Here is a 16,048-nt window from a genome sequence, read left to right as displayed (position 1 = left end):
GGAGTATGGCCCATGGGCTGGCTCTTCAGGACACACGTGTGCCAGAGGTGGTACGAACACGAAGTCGCGAAGATGGCGCCGTCGCTGCCTCTCCTGCACTACCCAGGGTGAGGGCTCTCAAACCCTCCCTTCAACTGACTCGCCAAGGCCTGGACAGGCATTCTCACCCGTGTGCTGTCTTGGCCAGGATTCCTCAGAATGCAGAGCCTGAGACGAGGGTTATGGGTAGAGTTCAACTGTGAAGTGTGGACCAGAGTGAGATGGGGAGGAAAACTGATACAGGTGCATTCTGGAGTTGGTCACCTCTATGAGCCACTGAGTTGGAGCCCAAGGATTGTCCCAAAGTCGCCTGTCTGCAGCACATGAGGTGCCTCCGGACTCCCCAGAGGCTGCCTGGGGACTGCACTCCTCCTTACCTCCAGGCTGCCCCTCTGAGTTCCCAGGAGTGCTCGATGGACGAAGGCATCGAGTGCTGTACGTAGCACCTGCCTGCAGGGCTGCAGCAGGATCAAGGGTGCATGATGCAAGGCACAAGAGGCAACCCTGGAGACACCTGCATATAGCCTGGAGGAAAGGGGCCAGGACCTGGGGCTTCACACACCCCTGATCTTGGTACCATGTTGTCTCCCTGCTGTTCCTAATTTAAGCCTCGCGCACCTAGTCCTGCCTCAAGATGAACTACTGCCTCAAGTTGCTGCAAAACAACAAAGGCCAAGTCCAAATGGCCCCTTTTCAGTGCCTGTCCCAGATGCCTGGTGTCTTCTTGCCAGAGGGCTGCCCCCGCGGCAGGGACCTCCCTTCCCTGACTTGGATTCCCTTTCAGCTTCTTTCTTCTGCTGTCTCCCGGAAAAGCCCAGGGTTCTGCCCTTGGCACTGGCTCCCTCTTGTTTACATCATAAGCTATCTCCACACATCTGTGCTCTCAGAACCTTGGCCTTCTCTCCTGGTGCTCTCTTCAGGGCTCACCCAAGCAGAAGGCACCTTTCATGCAGGGTCAACTCCAGGACAAACTCCTGTGGGTGGGAGATGGTGGAGCCCTTCCTCCCAGAAGGGCCTGGAGCACTGGCAGTGCGCCCTGCACTACCCCTGGGGTACCTGGTGGGTTTTCTCCAGTAGACTTCTGTTCTGAGAAGGCCCGACCCTGCCATGCTACCCCAACCTCCTACACCAGGCAAAATCACACCGAGGTACCCCTCCCCCTACTGCCAAGTCTCTTTGAGACAATGCCGAATTTCAAAGTTAGGTTTTTGTAAATTTCTACTGTAGTTTGGACCTGCCGTGTTGCCCAAAGGCCCATACTAAAGGCCCAGTCCTCAGGCTGGCACTACTGGGAGGTGGTAGAGACAGACAGGCTGGGCCTAGTGGGCGGTCTTCAGGTCCCTGGGCTTCAAGGAGATGGTGGGGCAGGTTTGGTGTGTGTATTCTGCATCTCTGTCATGAGGTGAGTGGCTTTGCTCTGCCACACTTTCCTGCCACAATGTGCTCTTGCAGGCCTACAGCAAGAGGGTCAATCCACCATGGACTGAGACTGCCAAAGCAAGCCTCTTCTCTGTAAGTGATGGACTCGGGAGTATGCTGCAGGGACAGAAAGCTGACCAGTACACCATCCGGCCAGACCCAGCACTCCAGCACAGGGAGCGGAAGCGTTCTGCACGCCATTCAGAGAGGGACCTGAGCCCAGTGACCTGAAGAAACAAAGGAGGCACACTAGGGGCCCTGTGGAGCTCAGCTTCCAGAGGGCAGGTTGAGGAGTGGCCAAGCTGCAAAACTCACCCGACATTTACACTTGAGCCTCAACTACTGCAAGCTTTAGGAACTCGTGCCCCCACCTGACACCACTTGTAAGATCAGTGTACACCCAGGAGATCATCACACAGTTCTGGCAGAGCCAAGGCTAAAGGTAGGTGACCCTGGGCTGAGTATCCACAGGGTTTAATCCTGGGGAAATCAACATCTGGAAATCCCAAGGCCTGCCGGAAAGGGAAGAACACCCCACTTTATATGACGGTGGAAATGGGAATCCAGAAAATTGCTTTGTTTCATATTTTATTACATCAATGGCTTGAAAATTTTTATTTAACTTCAGCAAATATTGGAAATAGAAAAATGAATTCTGCAGAATTTCACAAATAAATCTTCCAATTTCCACTAACAAATTATCATTCAATGGCTAAGCAATTATAATGCTATGAACATTCACCACAATGAATGTGCTGAAATAGAAAACAGGCAAAAAGAGACATGAAAATATTACTTACAACAGCATTATCACAACATATTTTCTTTAAAATTCCAACATGGATTTTATCACTTCAAAAGATATACAGCATTTCCATTATATTTGCACACTTAACCTTATACATCTTTTAAAATCTTGAAAAAATTTTAAGCAATCTAAAAAGCACTTAGCAAAGTTGTAAGTCTACATAATGGAATACTATCCACTCCAGTATAAATTTTTGTTTCAGGAGAAGGTGGCTGTAAACACTCATTATTTTACAACATGCATAGACTGTCCTGACCTTCCTTGCTCTGACTTAACGTTACTGGAATTGTGCTTCACTACAATTAGGAAAGGCTGCAGAGATCCTGGGGGTGGCGGAAGGGCACTGCACAAGGTCACTAGATTCGGAGACCGGGCTACCTTGAGTCAACCCGTAGCAAAGTTCACTTGATACTAAAAGCTTGACTCCTGGGTCACAGGTTTTGAAACAGGCTTGAGAGGGAAAAAGAGGCCCCCAGTGGACTTGGCTCCATCTTTCCTTTTCTCAGGTAAAAGCAGGGATCCAGCTAGCGTAAAAGCACCGCTGGCTTATTTTTGGTGTGCAGTTATACCAATAGTATATCTGATGCTCAGAAAGCCAAAAATAGGGTATAGTTGAAATTTACAGTGACAATGAACATATTTAAGAGTGGTATATGATATTTGAGGAAATTTTACCTAAACAGAAAAGAGCTTAGTTCACCACAGTAAGCTTGTGTGTGTGTGTGTGTGTGTGTGTGTGTGTGTGTGGCGGGGGTACCAGGGATAGAACTCAGAGGCACTCAACCACTGAGCCACATCCCCAGTCCTATTTTGTATTTTACTTAGAGACAGGGTCTCACTGAGTTGCTTAGGGCCTCGCTTTTTTGCTGAGGCTGGCTTTGAACCCATGATCCTCCTGCCTCAGCCTCCCAAGCCACTGCGATTACAGGCATGCGCCACCACACCCAACCACAGCAGACTTTCAAAACTACTTTTTCACTTTTGTTTTTGGATTAGAGGCTTGTGCCCATCAATGGATCTTACAGGTTAAAAACTACCAAAAACTACTAAAAGGAAGGGGTGTCTCAACACACACACACACCAAGACAACCCAGCAGGTGTCCCACGCTAACCTGGGGTTCCTGCAACACCAGCTCCCGCCTGGACTGTACCACTACTAAGCTCATCACACAACTGAGGCCTGGTTACTTCTCGGTTGAAAGAACTATGTTATAGAGTCACTGCTGCTGACCAGCCAACACATTATTCAAGTAACAAGGTGTCTAAATGGATAAGTGAAAAAAATTCTTACCTAACATTTTACACATCTACATAAAATTAAATAAAACAAACTTTTAATGCATATGCAATACAATTTATATCTTTTAGGATTTCTAAACTAAAAGTTAAACTATTATTTGTGTCCATGATACTATGTTTTGCACAATAACTTATACTTAGGAGAAATTTTCCACAAAAATATATATAATTATGACATTCACATTGATAATTTTTAAGAACACAAAACTTAAGTGACATTCCATCTGAAGCAGTTATTACGTCCCAAACCCAACCTGCCAATGCACCTAATTCTTGATATGTTAAGTCTTCACATAAATAAGACCACACCACGCAGCTTTGAAAGCTAAGTGATTTCTTGCATTTACATAATTGCAAAGACAGCGTAATGAAAAATGTTAAAGACACAGTGCTATATCTTCACTGCAGCGATGGCAGGCAGCTGGGCAGACTGTCCTTTCTCTGTCAAATGAAAACAACACGCCCTTTCCCTTGGAGAAAGAGCCCAAATTCAGTTGCTAAGATTACAAGTGCACCAGTGTTTGACTCTCCAGGGATGGAGGCCACTCAGTCCCAGGAACCAAGTAAGGGGACACTGTCATTCTGCCTGCATGCCATCTAAGGGTTACTATCCTTCTAGTCATTGCCAGGAGAGACCAACTCTTTAGGACAGCCTCGACATGGAGAAAGAAAGCGCCACTGCAGCCACTGCCTACCACTTCTGCTTGGGTGGGAGTGCGGAGGGTGGCGAGAGCAGCCGGCTTCAGCAAGTGCCTCAGGTCCCGCAGACACGGTGCAGAGTGCAGGCTGACTGGCCCTGTGCTTTCTGCCACCTCCAAACACACAGCAGGCGTATGAAAAGGACTCAGTGCTGGTGTCAGTGCTGCCTGTCTCCAGACAGGAAGGCAGGCACCACAGCAGGCCATGCCCAACAGACGCCTGGCAAGGGACAGGACCAGGAAAGCTCCCGCACTCCCTCTGGAATGACCTTCCCTCAGACGTCTCAAAAAGAACATACAAACCTTTAAACCTAGGTTTCTAGCTGAACCTCTTCCTAAAGAGAAGAACGGTTGACTTAAAAAAAAAAAAAAAAAAAAAGGCAAGGTGCTTGGGAATCAAAACACATCAAATTTTAATTGCATATTTTAAATTCTTAAGAATTCTGTTTATGCCTTAAAGCATCTGCATTTTTTCTTTTTGGTATTAAAAGCAGAAAAAAGTATTCGAAGGATGCAAACAACAACAGAAGCTACCTCCACATGTTAGTGCAGAAGGGCTGGCTGGCTGTGGGTGCTGGAATGCGCCTGGCTGCCAGAGCCCCAAGCCTCAGCAGGCCCACGGTCTGGGGGAGAACCAAGGTGGCTCCGGAAGTCACAGAACATTCCCTAGAAAACTGTACTTGCTCCCAGTCCAACAAAAGGCATTACATACCAAGATTTTCTTTTCATCTTGGTCTTACTAGACCAATCCACTGATCACTTCTCTGTGCTGTACTCTGCTATTAAAAGAGAAGGGATGGTGTTTGTGTGATCATATCAGTACACAAAGGACATAAAAGGACACATGAAGTGACACACAACAGGCCAGGCACACCAGGAGGACAGGAACAAACCGTATGTAGCTTCTATAAAACCATCACCAGTTATTCTAATATGCTTTAATGAGCTAATCGTGACGTTCAAAATCTGCACTCTGTTGGAATCTGCAGAAGCTCTCCCTGTCTCCTATCTCAATGATGTCATCTTTGGCAAGCAATAAACTTTAAATAAGACACTTGAACAGAAAAGGGATCGATAACATGGTTGCCAAAAGGAGAAGGCACCAGTTCCAAATGTACGAGCACCAGGTACAGTGATATGGACCGAACCGCTCAGGGCTGTGGCGGCAGTGGTGGTGGGGTCGGGGTCAGGAGAAGATGGGTGCACCACCCTGGGACTGTAATGCTGAGAGCTAAAGGCAGAAAGCACTGAGGCCCACATTCCCTTTAAGCCACAGTGTCCAAGGAGAGCTGCTCTGAGTGAGCTTTTGATCACTGGGGAAGGGAGAAAGGAGGGTGATTTAAGTTGACTAAACTGGAAACTGTAACTCTACCCTGCATTTAGGAAACAGGAGGTGCATCCAGATGCTTGGCACAATAAAGGCTGCGCTGCAGTCTGCCGATACATTGTGATTTCTAAAGAAGCTTGACTTTACTTAGGTGGTTGCCCCAGAAGAGAGGAAGAGAAACTTTCTCGAAGGCCAACAGGGTCAGTAACTCTGAAAATTACATTATGCACAAAGTAGAAACTGCAGGCCATGCAGGAACAGAGTCGGGCCTTCCAAGACTACCTGTTCTGAAGCTGCTGACTGAGAAGAGCTGCCATCGGTGGGGCTCAAGGACTCCGCTTGGGGGGTGAGCCCCAGAGTTGAGGGAGGTATGCAGGCCGTGGATTCCCTGGCACTGAGGCAGAGGGAGAGATGCGACGGAGCTCTCTGGGAAGTGGCGCCAATGGGGAGGAACGAGCAAAGAATTAAGGCAGATGTAGCACAGGACTGGAAGTGTATGCCTTTTTGGTAATAGCTGCTTGTCCACAGAGATGTGATGCAGATGGCTAGGTGATGTCTCATAATACCTGATATCCTGGGTAACATGTAGTCCATACCAAGTGTTCAGAGTTATCAGCATTTCTCATGAGGCGGATGCGTATCTGACATCAAGGACAGAAGCAGCCTGAGGAGAAAAACAGGGAGGGAAAGGGTCAAAGAGCAGATCAACGACACACTGCTAATCCTGGTGCCCTCAAGGAGGGCAGAGCGTGCACACACACCAACCCTGACAGCAAATAGTGTGTGGTCAGCAGGCATGACCCTGAGAGCAGGCAAGTGTGTGCCTGCTTCCTTCGTGAGCATCAGTCTTCCCATCTGCATCACGTGCACCACAGTGATGCCTTCTCCACTGGGGCTCGGCCAGCAGGACCTCTCAGGCAATCACGGCTACATGCGCGTGGACTAGGGGAAGGCTGTGGTCCTTGCACCATGAACAAACCGCCTCTGGTTACCTGCCAGGGGGTGGGAACCGAAGACTGCAGATCTCTGTTAAAGTCACAAAGGCATCTCTTTATTTTTCAAAACAGATTTCCAAAGGGAATGTGGTGTTTTACTGCTGGGAAGCAACGGGGCTATGAATCTAAAATCTCAAAGTGCTGGTCCTTCAAGTGGAACAGCAATTTACAAGAATGGTTGTCAGTTAAATCAGGAGATTTGCCCTCACTGGTAATGAAAACTCCAAACTGTTTTAGCTTCCTAACTTTCTCATGCTGAGAATGAAAACTAAAAAGTCACCCCCAGCCAGGGTGAGTGCCAAGGAACCTAGAGCACAGCCTGGCTAAACACGCATGTGCATCTGCGGACTGGCAGGAGAACAGCCTAGATGCTTCTCTCCAGTTTGATTACACTGTCAAATTCATTGTTCCTTTGCGTGTTGTTTATCTCTTATGCAGGTGGGGTGACCATATCCAGTTGGCTGGGATCCAGGAAGGTTCCCTGGCTAGGCTGTGGTGACAGCACTGAACTCCATCGTTCCATCATTTTAAGTGAGACACTTCAGCATCCTTCCACACCCTTTATCCACGGCTGGGTATGACATTGTCTCCTGTCCCCCATGCTTGGCTGCCTTAAGGAACTTTGAATCTCAGACGCACAAACCCCTTGGGCTACCTTCCCTTCTTAGCTGGGGAAACTTATCTATAACTGACAGGCCATCGTACTAATGGCACTTCTGCAGCTTCGATGTCCTACTCCCTGCATGTTCTGCATAAGACACAGAAAAAATCTGAGAGTGAGGGGCAGCAGGACACCACCTCAGCTGCTGGTCCCACAGGGTAAACGAGAGCGTGAGACTACAACAGTTCAGGTTCTGAGCACTGAGCAGTCAGTCAGCTAGTGCTTTAACACATCCTCACTGGTCCTGGGAAATGGAGATGCCCTTACAGGCTAATCTCCTTCTACAAACTAATACATAGAAAACAGAAAATAGCTACAGATGGGCCAGGCTGGGAAAAGGTATTACATGGCTGGGCGTAGGGGCACACACCTGAATTTTAGCAACTCAAGAGGGTGAGATAGGGGGATCAAAGTTCAAGGCCAGCCTGAGCAACCTGACATATTAAAAAGTAAAAAGAGCAAAGTGATGTAGTTCTATGGAAGAGTGCCTCTGGGTTCAATGCCCAGTATTGCAATCAATCAATCAAGAGGGGGCTGGGGGAAGACATTACATGGAAATTCTGAAGCACACCCTACACAAGGAGCAGGTTGTGAAGGACCTCCTGGACTAGTAACACTCAGTAACTCTAAGTCTGTACATGACCCAGGCCTAAGATAAAAAGAAAAAGTCACATGCAGAAGAGCTGATTGCCTGTTGATGAAGATTCGGATTTCTCATGCTGGTCCTTTAAATACCAAGAGAGAACAGCAGCCCTGGGAATACAGTTGGAAGATGCATGGAAGATGCTTTGAGTCTTACAAATTCTAACATTCTTCTCCCCGTTGTCCCAACTTTTTAATGCTTCCAATTACTCCAGGACTTTAGGGAAGTTGATTTGTTACCAGAAGGGCAATTAACACTAGAACAACAACAACAAAATCTCTGCTAACAGGCAGAAATCTAAGTTTTGCTCAGATGCTATGAAGTTCCTGGGTCACAGGGTGGGCCACGAGGTGACTCAAGTACCACTCACACTGGCAATACTACAGATTACACATGATGTAAGATTTTCCGGTAGAAGGCTCTAAAGAATCTAATTCTAACACCATTAATATGTTTCAGTTCTTTTCTAGTGGAGAAAAGGGCCTTGAGGCCCTTTCTAGCTAAGGTGCACAGGCCCTGGACAGACTAGTGACACAGCAGAAAACAGGCAACTTCAAATCATTCCCACATGGTTTGAGGAAGACACTGGTGAGGAAGTGACTTTCCTCAGAAAGCTAAACCTGAAGTTGCCGTGTCCATGAGGAAACTCACAAGTGTGGAGGTTGCCTTAGGCTTCGCCCAGTGTATACCTTCCCTGGGGGCAGAGGCAGGCCGCAGTGGGATGGCCAGGAGAGGTGAGAGATAGTAAGGAGCCAGGCAAGAAGCAGGGAGGGAGGATAGGTCTCTGCAGCAGAGCTTCTGACCTCATCCTAGCAGACAGTGCTGATGATTCAGTGCCACCATCTCAGATGGTGATACCTCGGCATCTGCCACCCCACACCCCCAAAATTTCTGGCAGCTGTTGCACCTAGAATTGCCCCATCAGTATTTAAGCCAGTCAGCTCCAAACAGCACCAAAGTCTGGGAGAGGGCAGCAGGACACACCACAGGGCCCTGAAGTCATGTAGCTACCCAGAGGGGTCAGTAGCCCCATGACCAGCTCACAACACACGAGATGTGACCCAGTCATACAGACACTCCTTAGGGCATTTCCAACATGTTGTTCCATGACAGTTTAGCAGCTACTGGTCATGTGGAGTATTTTGTGGCTGGAGGGAACCAGGATAGAACTGAGAATCTGCTTGTCAACTACAATGTGAGTGGTATACAGTGACAACTGGCCAGCACCAGCACATGCATATTAGGGCCATTACAGGCAGGCGTTTCCCATGCACTGAATCCTAAAGACATTTCACCAGAGGAAAAGTTCCTTCTTGAGAAAACAACTGGCCTTTTCTGGGCAGGGTGGTGCAGGGGAGACTGCGTGACTCACACTCACCTCCTCTTCCTCTTCAGGCAGCTTGAGAGCTGTGTCTGGGGACTTGACAGGTTTCTGGCTACTGGGTCCATTGGTCTCCTCTTTACCATGTTCTGCTTCCCATTCTTGCAAAACTTCATCTATGTTGAAGCGGCGTCGATAATTTACAAAAAAGTTTTTCACCTGTACCACTGACTTGTTCCCAATCACGTCTGAGATTGCCTGAAAATCTCGGCCATATTTCCTGATGGCTAAGGATGGAAGAGAGCATTTTTTTTAAATACAAGAGAAAAACAATTTTTAAAAAAACCCACAAACCAAGGCTTACCCTTTATTCTGATAAGAAAACGTAGGCTTTGACTAGCAGGCACTATCTCAGCATGTCACTCCAGTGGAAAGCCATGGCAGTCAAGTCTAGACACACCATGTGGATGCCAGCACATGCTCAGTGGGCTGGGATCTGTCTTCCATCACACATCACAGAACATGACCTGCTCAAGTCCTGCAGGGCCCAGGGCTGTGGATGCTCTGATCATAGTTTTTCAAGTTCCCAAAGTCCAGAACACCACCTACCTTAGAATTCTAACACTTTTATCTGCATCTTTGGGGAATTTACACTTTTTGACTATTCAGAGCTCAACAAGCAAATGCTAAAGTGCAATACTCACACCCTTAGAAAACTGACTTCCAGCCAGGTGTGGCGGCACAAGCCTGTAATCCCAGCAGCTGGGAAGGCTCAGGCGGGAGGACTGGGAATTCAAAGCCAGCCTCAGCAACTTAAGTGAGGCACTAAGCAACTCAGTATTACCCCGTCTCTAAACAAAATATAAAAAAGGCTGGGGATGTGGTTCAGTGTCCCCGAGTTTAATCCCTGGCACAAAAAAAAGAAAGAAAGAAAAGAAAACTGGCTTCCAGGTTAGTTTTACAACTTGTGAGAAGTGGGAAAGGAAGAATAGAAAGGACAGTCAGGAAACATGGTCAAGATGATACCCACTAGGAGACTGCACTCTTCCACAGGAATCAAGTGCTAGCATTCAGGTACAATGCTCCCTTACCTAATCCCCCGAACCCCCTGCTTTCTGAGGACACCCATACCTTGTACAGCCAGTAGCTGCTCTTCTGTGGTCCAGCGGGCGTTGCACTTCTGTATGACCTGAATATGCAAATGCAGCATTAGTACACCACACCCAGAGATAAATACAGTCCTATCAGAGTTTAATGAGTCATTTTCTCCTGTCAAATTATACTGTCACCAAAGATTGTAAAATCGTGCTCATACCCTTCTTTTCTAAGAAATTTATTTTGAAGATGTGTCACAGACATTGCATTTTAAGCACATACATGTGGGTACAACTTCCTGGATGACGTTCCATAACCCTACCTCTGGAAGTCGATACAGCTCTATTCCACCATCAAGCTTTTCTTTGAGAGCACTGTTCGTCTGTTTAATATTCTGAATCTAAGAAGGAAAGGAGATTTTCATTTTAAAAATGAAACTTACAAGAAACAAAACAAAAAGTCCCCACAATAACAACAAAAGACAAGAGCAAAACAGTTCCTCATCCCTGTTACAGACCAAACCTGAGGTCTCTACAATCCCCTGATAGTATCTTTTATCTTGCAAGACTCTTGAAGCTACTTGATCAGAGCAACAGGTGAGGGGCAGCCAAGAAGGCAAGGTGGTGAAAAAGTGCCTGGTGCTCACAGGTGACCACCTGAGTGGCAAAACACGCAGCTGCAGTCTGCCTCAAAGGAGAGGACATTTCTGGGCTTCCCACCACACAGAAATGAGCTGAGGTAACAGCTGAACAGGCCAAGAACCCATGTGGCACTGCAGTGACAGCTTCCCAGAGCTCTACCCTGTGCTGCCCAGGTGCAGTGCTGGCCTCCTCAAAGGAGACGGAAGGCAGCAATATGCCAGTGCGTTCTCCACACCCTGACTCTGCTCAGCTGCAATGTCTTCATTTTCTCACAAGTGATCCTCTTCCTCGGTCTTGCTTTGACTCAGGGCACCTGGTCCATCACTGCTCTAGCCCAATCAAAAGACAGACACAAGCAATGAAACCAGCGGCCTGTTTTCCTGTGCACCCTTTGATGAGGCAGGTCACAGGTCATGCTCTTTACTTTGAACTTCAGCAGAGGCATTTCCATGCCACACACCAGAGAACTCTGACCTCCTGGTTGTAATCTTTGAATTACCACACCAGCAAGTCAGAAAGTGAGAGAAAGAGCAGGATGATTTTCTCAAGTAAAACATCAAAGAAATTCACAAGTGGAAGATGCTCCCTTATGAGCAAAGGAAAAGGAGAAGCAGGACTTGAGGTAGGGTGGGGAAGAGGGCATTTTTGACAATCCCTCCTATCCTCTTTTAGAAGAACCTTTTTTTTTTTTTTTTTTTTAGTTGCTGATGGTCCTTTAATTATTTGTATGTGGTGCTGAGAATCGAACCCAGTGCCTCACATGCACTAGGCAAGTGCTCTACCACTGAGCCCACAATCCCAGCCCTAAAAAACTTTTATATTTATGTAACCTTTAAAATTCCATTGTTTCCAGTTTCCCATGCCCTTTCCTCCTGTTTTATTTTTTTCTAAAAAATTCTAAAGAGGGGAAATGTATAGGAAAATTTTTCCTCACTGTAGATCAGTAGCCAAGTAAGACCAGCCCTATGCAGACCAGAATGTGACCATCTGCCATCAGATGCCCCAGAGTGTACTGGAAACAGCAACTTCCAATCTTTTCACATTAAGACCAAAGACAACTGAGAGGAAAATAGAACATGCACCAAATTCACCCTACAATAAAGCCACAAATGAGGACCTTGGTTTCTGAAAATCTGCTTCTTTCACTGGGTTTTGAGGAAGATGAGCCAGAAGAGAAGAAACTGGTCCTAGAGTTTTACTCCCAGTGCGTTCTCAGTGTGACCTGAGCCCGCCAGCACTGGCCACCCTGCAGCTCCTGCACCCACCAGCCACCCACAAAACTCTGGGGAGCCCACCCCCCTAATACTCCTCAGGCTAAAAACTAGACTAAGCTGCTGCCGACAGGGAGCGGTCAGGGCCTGGAACACTGTGCAGCCCTGGCAGTCCTAGGCAAAGGGCCACTCTCTTCACGTGAACTGGCCTTTCACAGATGGCAACACTGGGTATACGCTGCACTGTGATTAATGAACACACTCATTTTCCAAGGAGATTAACGTGCTTAAAATATGCATTTTCTATCCAGAAGCAAGGAGATTAAATGCAGACATGAAGTGAGTTCTAACTTCTCATCAGCATACACCTCTAGTCCTGACACTTTTCACCTCTGAAATATCCAATGTTTATAATCGGATTAAGAAAGAGGTTAATCGTCAACATTGTACCAACTGGACTGGACACCAGAGGGGCAACTAACGATAAGAGGGGACAGAGTGATGGGCACTAAGGCAGATGGCCTGGCCCCCACCCAGACCTCCCTGTGGAGCACAGCTTTCTCTTCCCTCCCTCACTGTGCACACAGGGACATCTCTACTGTCAGACCACTTCATTCTGCACCCAGAGAAGGTCCAGTGCAGCAGGCTCTGCTTGCTGTGAGCACAACAGAGCGCCCAGCCCCATTCTCCCTGGTGTCTCTGACAGCTGCTGATGCTATTCTCTTGGAGTGAAGAGGAACGTATGGGGGGCACTGGCAGGCAGGAATCTGCTGGGGCTTCTGGTAGGGAGGCTTAGATTTTCCTGCAATTAGGGACAGACAGGTTAGCTCTACCTCATCTCTTCTTCTTATTGCCCTGAATACAAATGTAGGGGTTACAAAATGGCTCCCAGAATATCCCACGTGGGGAACAGCAAGAAGAGAAGCCAATAAACTAAGAATGGCAGAGGAGAGGACCTAAAAGCACCTGGATTCCTGGAAGCATCTGTAACAGATGAAGTAGTGCCAGCAACCAGGGATGCTGATTCTTCCTGCTACTGGAGAAAAATCACTCCTTAGTTATCCAAGCTGTTAGTGGGTTTCATCCCATTATTTTTAAGTGTTTCCCTGATATACTAGCAAACCTGGACACACAGAGCGACTATCCCTCACATGACTAATGGTCATTGAGCCTAGAAGTGTACTTGGCAGTCACAATACTGCTGGCTGTGGCGTGAAAGCACTTATCTCCTCACCCAGTAAGCTGGGCTCCAAGCTGTCCCTTTTCAAAACTGTCAACCCCCAATCAGCTACCTTCACATTACAAAAATCTCTGCCTTAGCCAGATAGTGGCACACACCTGTGATCACAGAAATTCAGGAGGCTGAGACAGGAGGAGTAGAAGTTCAAGCCCAGCCCGGGTGACTTAGTGAGACTCTGTCTCAAAAAAATAAAAAGGGATGGGAATGTAGCTCAGTGGTGGCAAACCCTTGAATTCAGTCCCCAGTGCTCAACAAACAACAACAAAAGCCAAAAAAAAAGCCTGCCCTTGATGCAAAAAACCAAGGCATCATTTTTACCTCCTGTACTGAAGTCAGCAGCCTCTGTAGAAGGAGGCCTCGCCTTTCCTTCACATACTAACAATAGCAAACATCAACCACAGGAACCAACTCAGCAGGAGGAAACCAGCTCCTTGCAAAGCAAGACCAACTTTCATCAGAGCTCTCCATTGCAGACTGAGCCAAGCACGCTCCTGCACAGCAGCCCTGATGGTCCCGTGAGCTCAGGCCACAAGGATTCATCTCCATGTTCAAGAAGAGGCCCAGAAGATTAAGTGATTCTCCCAAGATGAGAGCTCAGCTGTGCCAACAGCACAAGGAGCTGCCTCCTCTCCCAGGGGAACGCCTGGCCCTAGTCTGTACTGTCTCCCTGTGAGCACCAGAAGGAAGACAGGTTCACAGACCCCACATGTCTCACCTGGGTGATGACAACTGGTCTCCCATTTAACCTTGCAAGGGAGAAATCAAGAGTAACAAAAACCCATGATTTCATGATTTGCTGGTGCTTTTCTGGAACTGAATTCCAGAAGGGGGCAGGGAAGAGACAGAGAGACAGAGATAGACACACACACACACAGACACAGACAGAGTGAAAGGCCAATACTAGATTGCTATGTTGACTCTCCAGAATAAATGCACTATGCAATCAAATAACAGGGACAAACCCTTTCTACATAGCAGGCACAAATACCTACAAGAGAAAATTTAAAAATGCTTTCCTTTGCAAGAGTACTCCAGCAAGTATCAAATACCTAAGAACATGAAACTATTACAAAGGATGTATGATCCTTGTACACTAGGAAATGACAAAGGAGAGACTGAAGACCCCTGGGTACACCATGTTCGCTCATCTAGAAGTCTCAATAGGGATATAAACTTAACAAAATCCCAAAGTTCTAACCATTTTTCTAGAAATTGGAGTCAAATTTCTTTAGGGAAGTACAAAGCCAGGGGTAATCAAGAACTAGAAGAATTACGATACCAGGTATGTAAATTTACATAGTACATAAAACTAGAACAGCATCAGTGAAGGATGAGCACACAGCCCAAAGGAACGGAGTGCCCCAAACCAGACCCATCAATACACACACATGAACTTAAAACGAAGGTCCTGCTGCGCTGCAGTGTGAAAGGGCAGGCTTTTCAATAAGAAGTACCTGGTCAAATAGATGCCTGCGTTAAAGATACCAAACATCCTTTGCACATTACACAGAAAAACATTTCTAGGCAGGCTGCAGATCAAGATGCAAAAAGTGGGCCGTGCTCCTAGGGAACGTGTCTTCCCACCCGGGGGGAAAGGCTCCTAGCAGAGCTGAAGCCACCAGCCAGTGAAGACAAGCTAAGAAACAGACTGTCTTAAAGAACTCCACCTGGCTGAGGCAGGACGATTCCAAGTTTGTGCCTCAGAGACTTAGTGAGACCCTGTCTCAAAATAAAAAACAAAAGAGGCTAGGGATGTGGCTCAGTGTTATAGCTCCCTGAATTCAATTCCCTGTACCGTGAAAAATAAAGTTCAGTGGACCATCTTCAGAATATAGTATTTAGCCTTAATCAGGATGTAAGATCCAGTCACAGCTATACAAGCTGCGGCCCTTCCCTTTGCCCACCCTAATATAAAGTTAGCCAGCCATGTGGAGTGTAACCCCAAGGTCCTCCTGAGCAAGCAGCAGTGCTGCCTTCCCATGCGTGCTTTTGAGCCAGGTTGGTAGCGCACCTCCTGCAGAAGTGGTTTGCCTTGCTGAGCTACTTCCCGGCATGGGCTTGATTGCTTGCGGCATCCCAGCATTTCTAACAGTACCACCCCCCACTAAAAAAAAAGAATTTCAGAAGATGCCATTAACATGTGGCAAGACACAGAATGGGAAGCATGTTTATGAGACAAGTGGGTAGGAAACAAGTCAGAACTTGAATAAAGACCATCTACAAATGAGGAAGAAAACAATCCAACAGAAAAGAAATGGACAAAAAAGTAGATGAGTGGGCCAGCAAGAGGATAGCCAAATGGCCAACAAGCAGGGGACTGCAAGCAGGACAGAGAGTGGGACAAGACACCATTATGAAACAGAGAGAGAGAGAGAGAGAGAGAGAAACTGCTTCCAGGACACAGTGGGGACAATGTGCCAAGGGGCATTTTGGCAATGCCTAGGATGAAGCTGTTGTCACAACTGGTGGGGGAGGGTGCTACAAACCCTGGTGAGTGAGTGGAAGACAGGGAGAGAGCTGGAAATCCTGTTGTGGTTTAGAAATGAGGTGTACACAAGTCTCATGTGTGAGACGAAGGAAGAAAGATCAGAGGTGAAATGATTGGACTGTGGGTTTTTAGCCAATCAGTGCATCAATCCACTGAGAGGCAG

The 16,048-nt window shown here is 47.2% G+C and overlaps 1 protein-coding gene across 1 annotated transcript in view; it reads right to left on the bottom strand.

Annotated features, from left to right (window-relative positions):
* Positions 1–2,037: 2,037 nt before the first annotated feature.
* Positions 2,038–16,048, bottom strand: part of Rcor1 (REST corepressor 1) — a 131,368-nt gene continuing 117,357 nt past the window's right edge. Inside the window, exons 9-12 of the mRNA XM_047538626.1 lie at positions 10,628–10,705; positions 10,342–10,399; positions 9,268–9,497; positions 2,038–6,254 (exon numbers count right to left, since the gene is read on the bottom strand). Coding sequence (XP_047394582.1) covers positions 6,213–6,254; positions 9,268–9,497; positions 10,342–10,399; positions 10,628–10,705 — 408 coding nt within the window. The 3' untranslated portion in view covers positions 2,038–6,212. The remainder of the gene's footprint in view (positions 6,255–9,267; positions 9,498–10,341; positions 10,400–10,627; positions 10,706–16,048) is intronic.

The sequence above is a fragment of the Sciurus carolinensis genome, chromosome 2, assembly GCF_902686445.1.
Source record: "Sciurus carolinensis chromosome 2, mSciCar1.2, whole genome shotgun sequence".
In the NCBI taxonomy this organism is placed as follows: Eukaryota; Metazoa; Chordata; class Mammalia; order Rodentia; family Sciuridae; genus Sciurus; species Sciurus carolinensis.
This window is presented reverse-complemented; position numbering and strand designations above follow the sequence as displayed.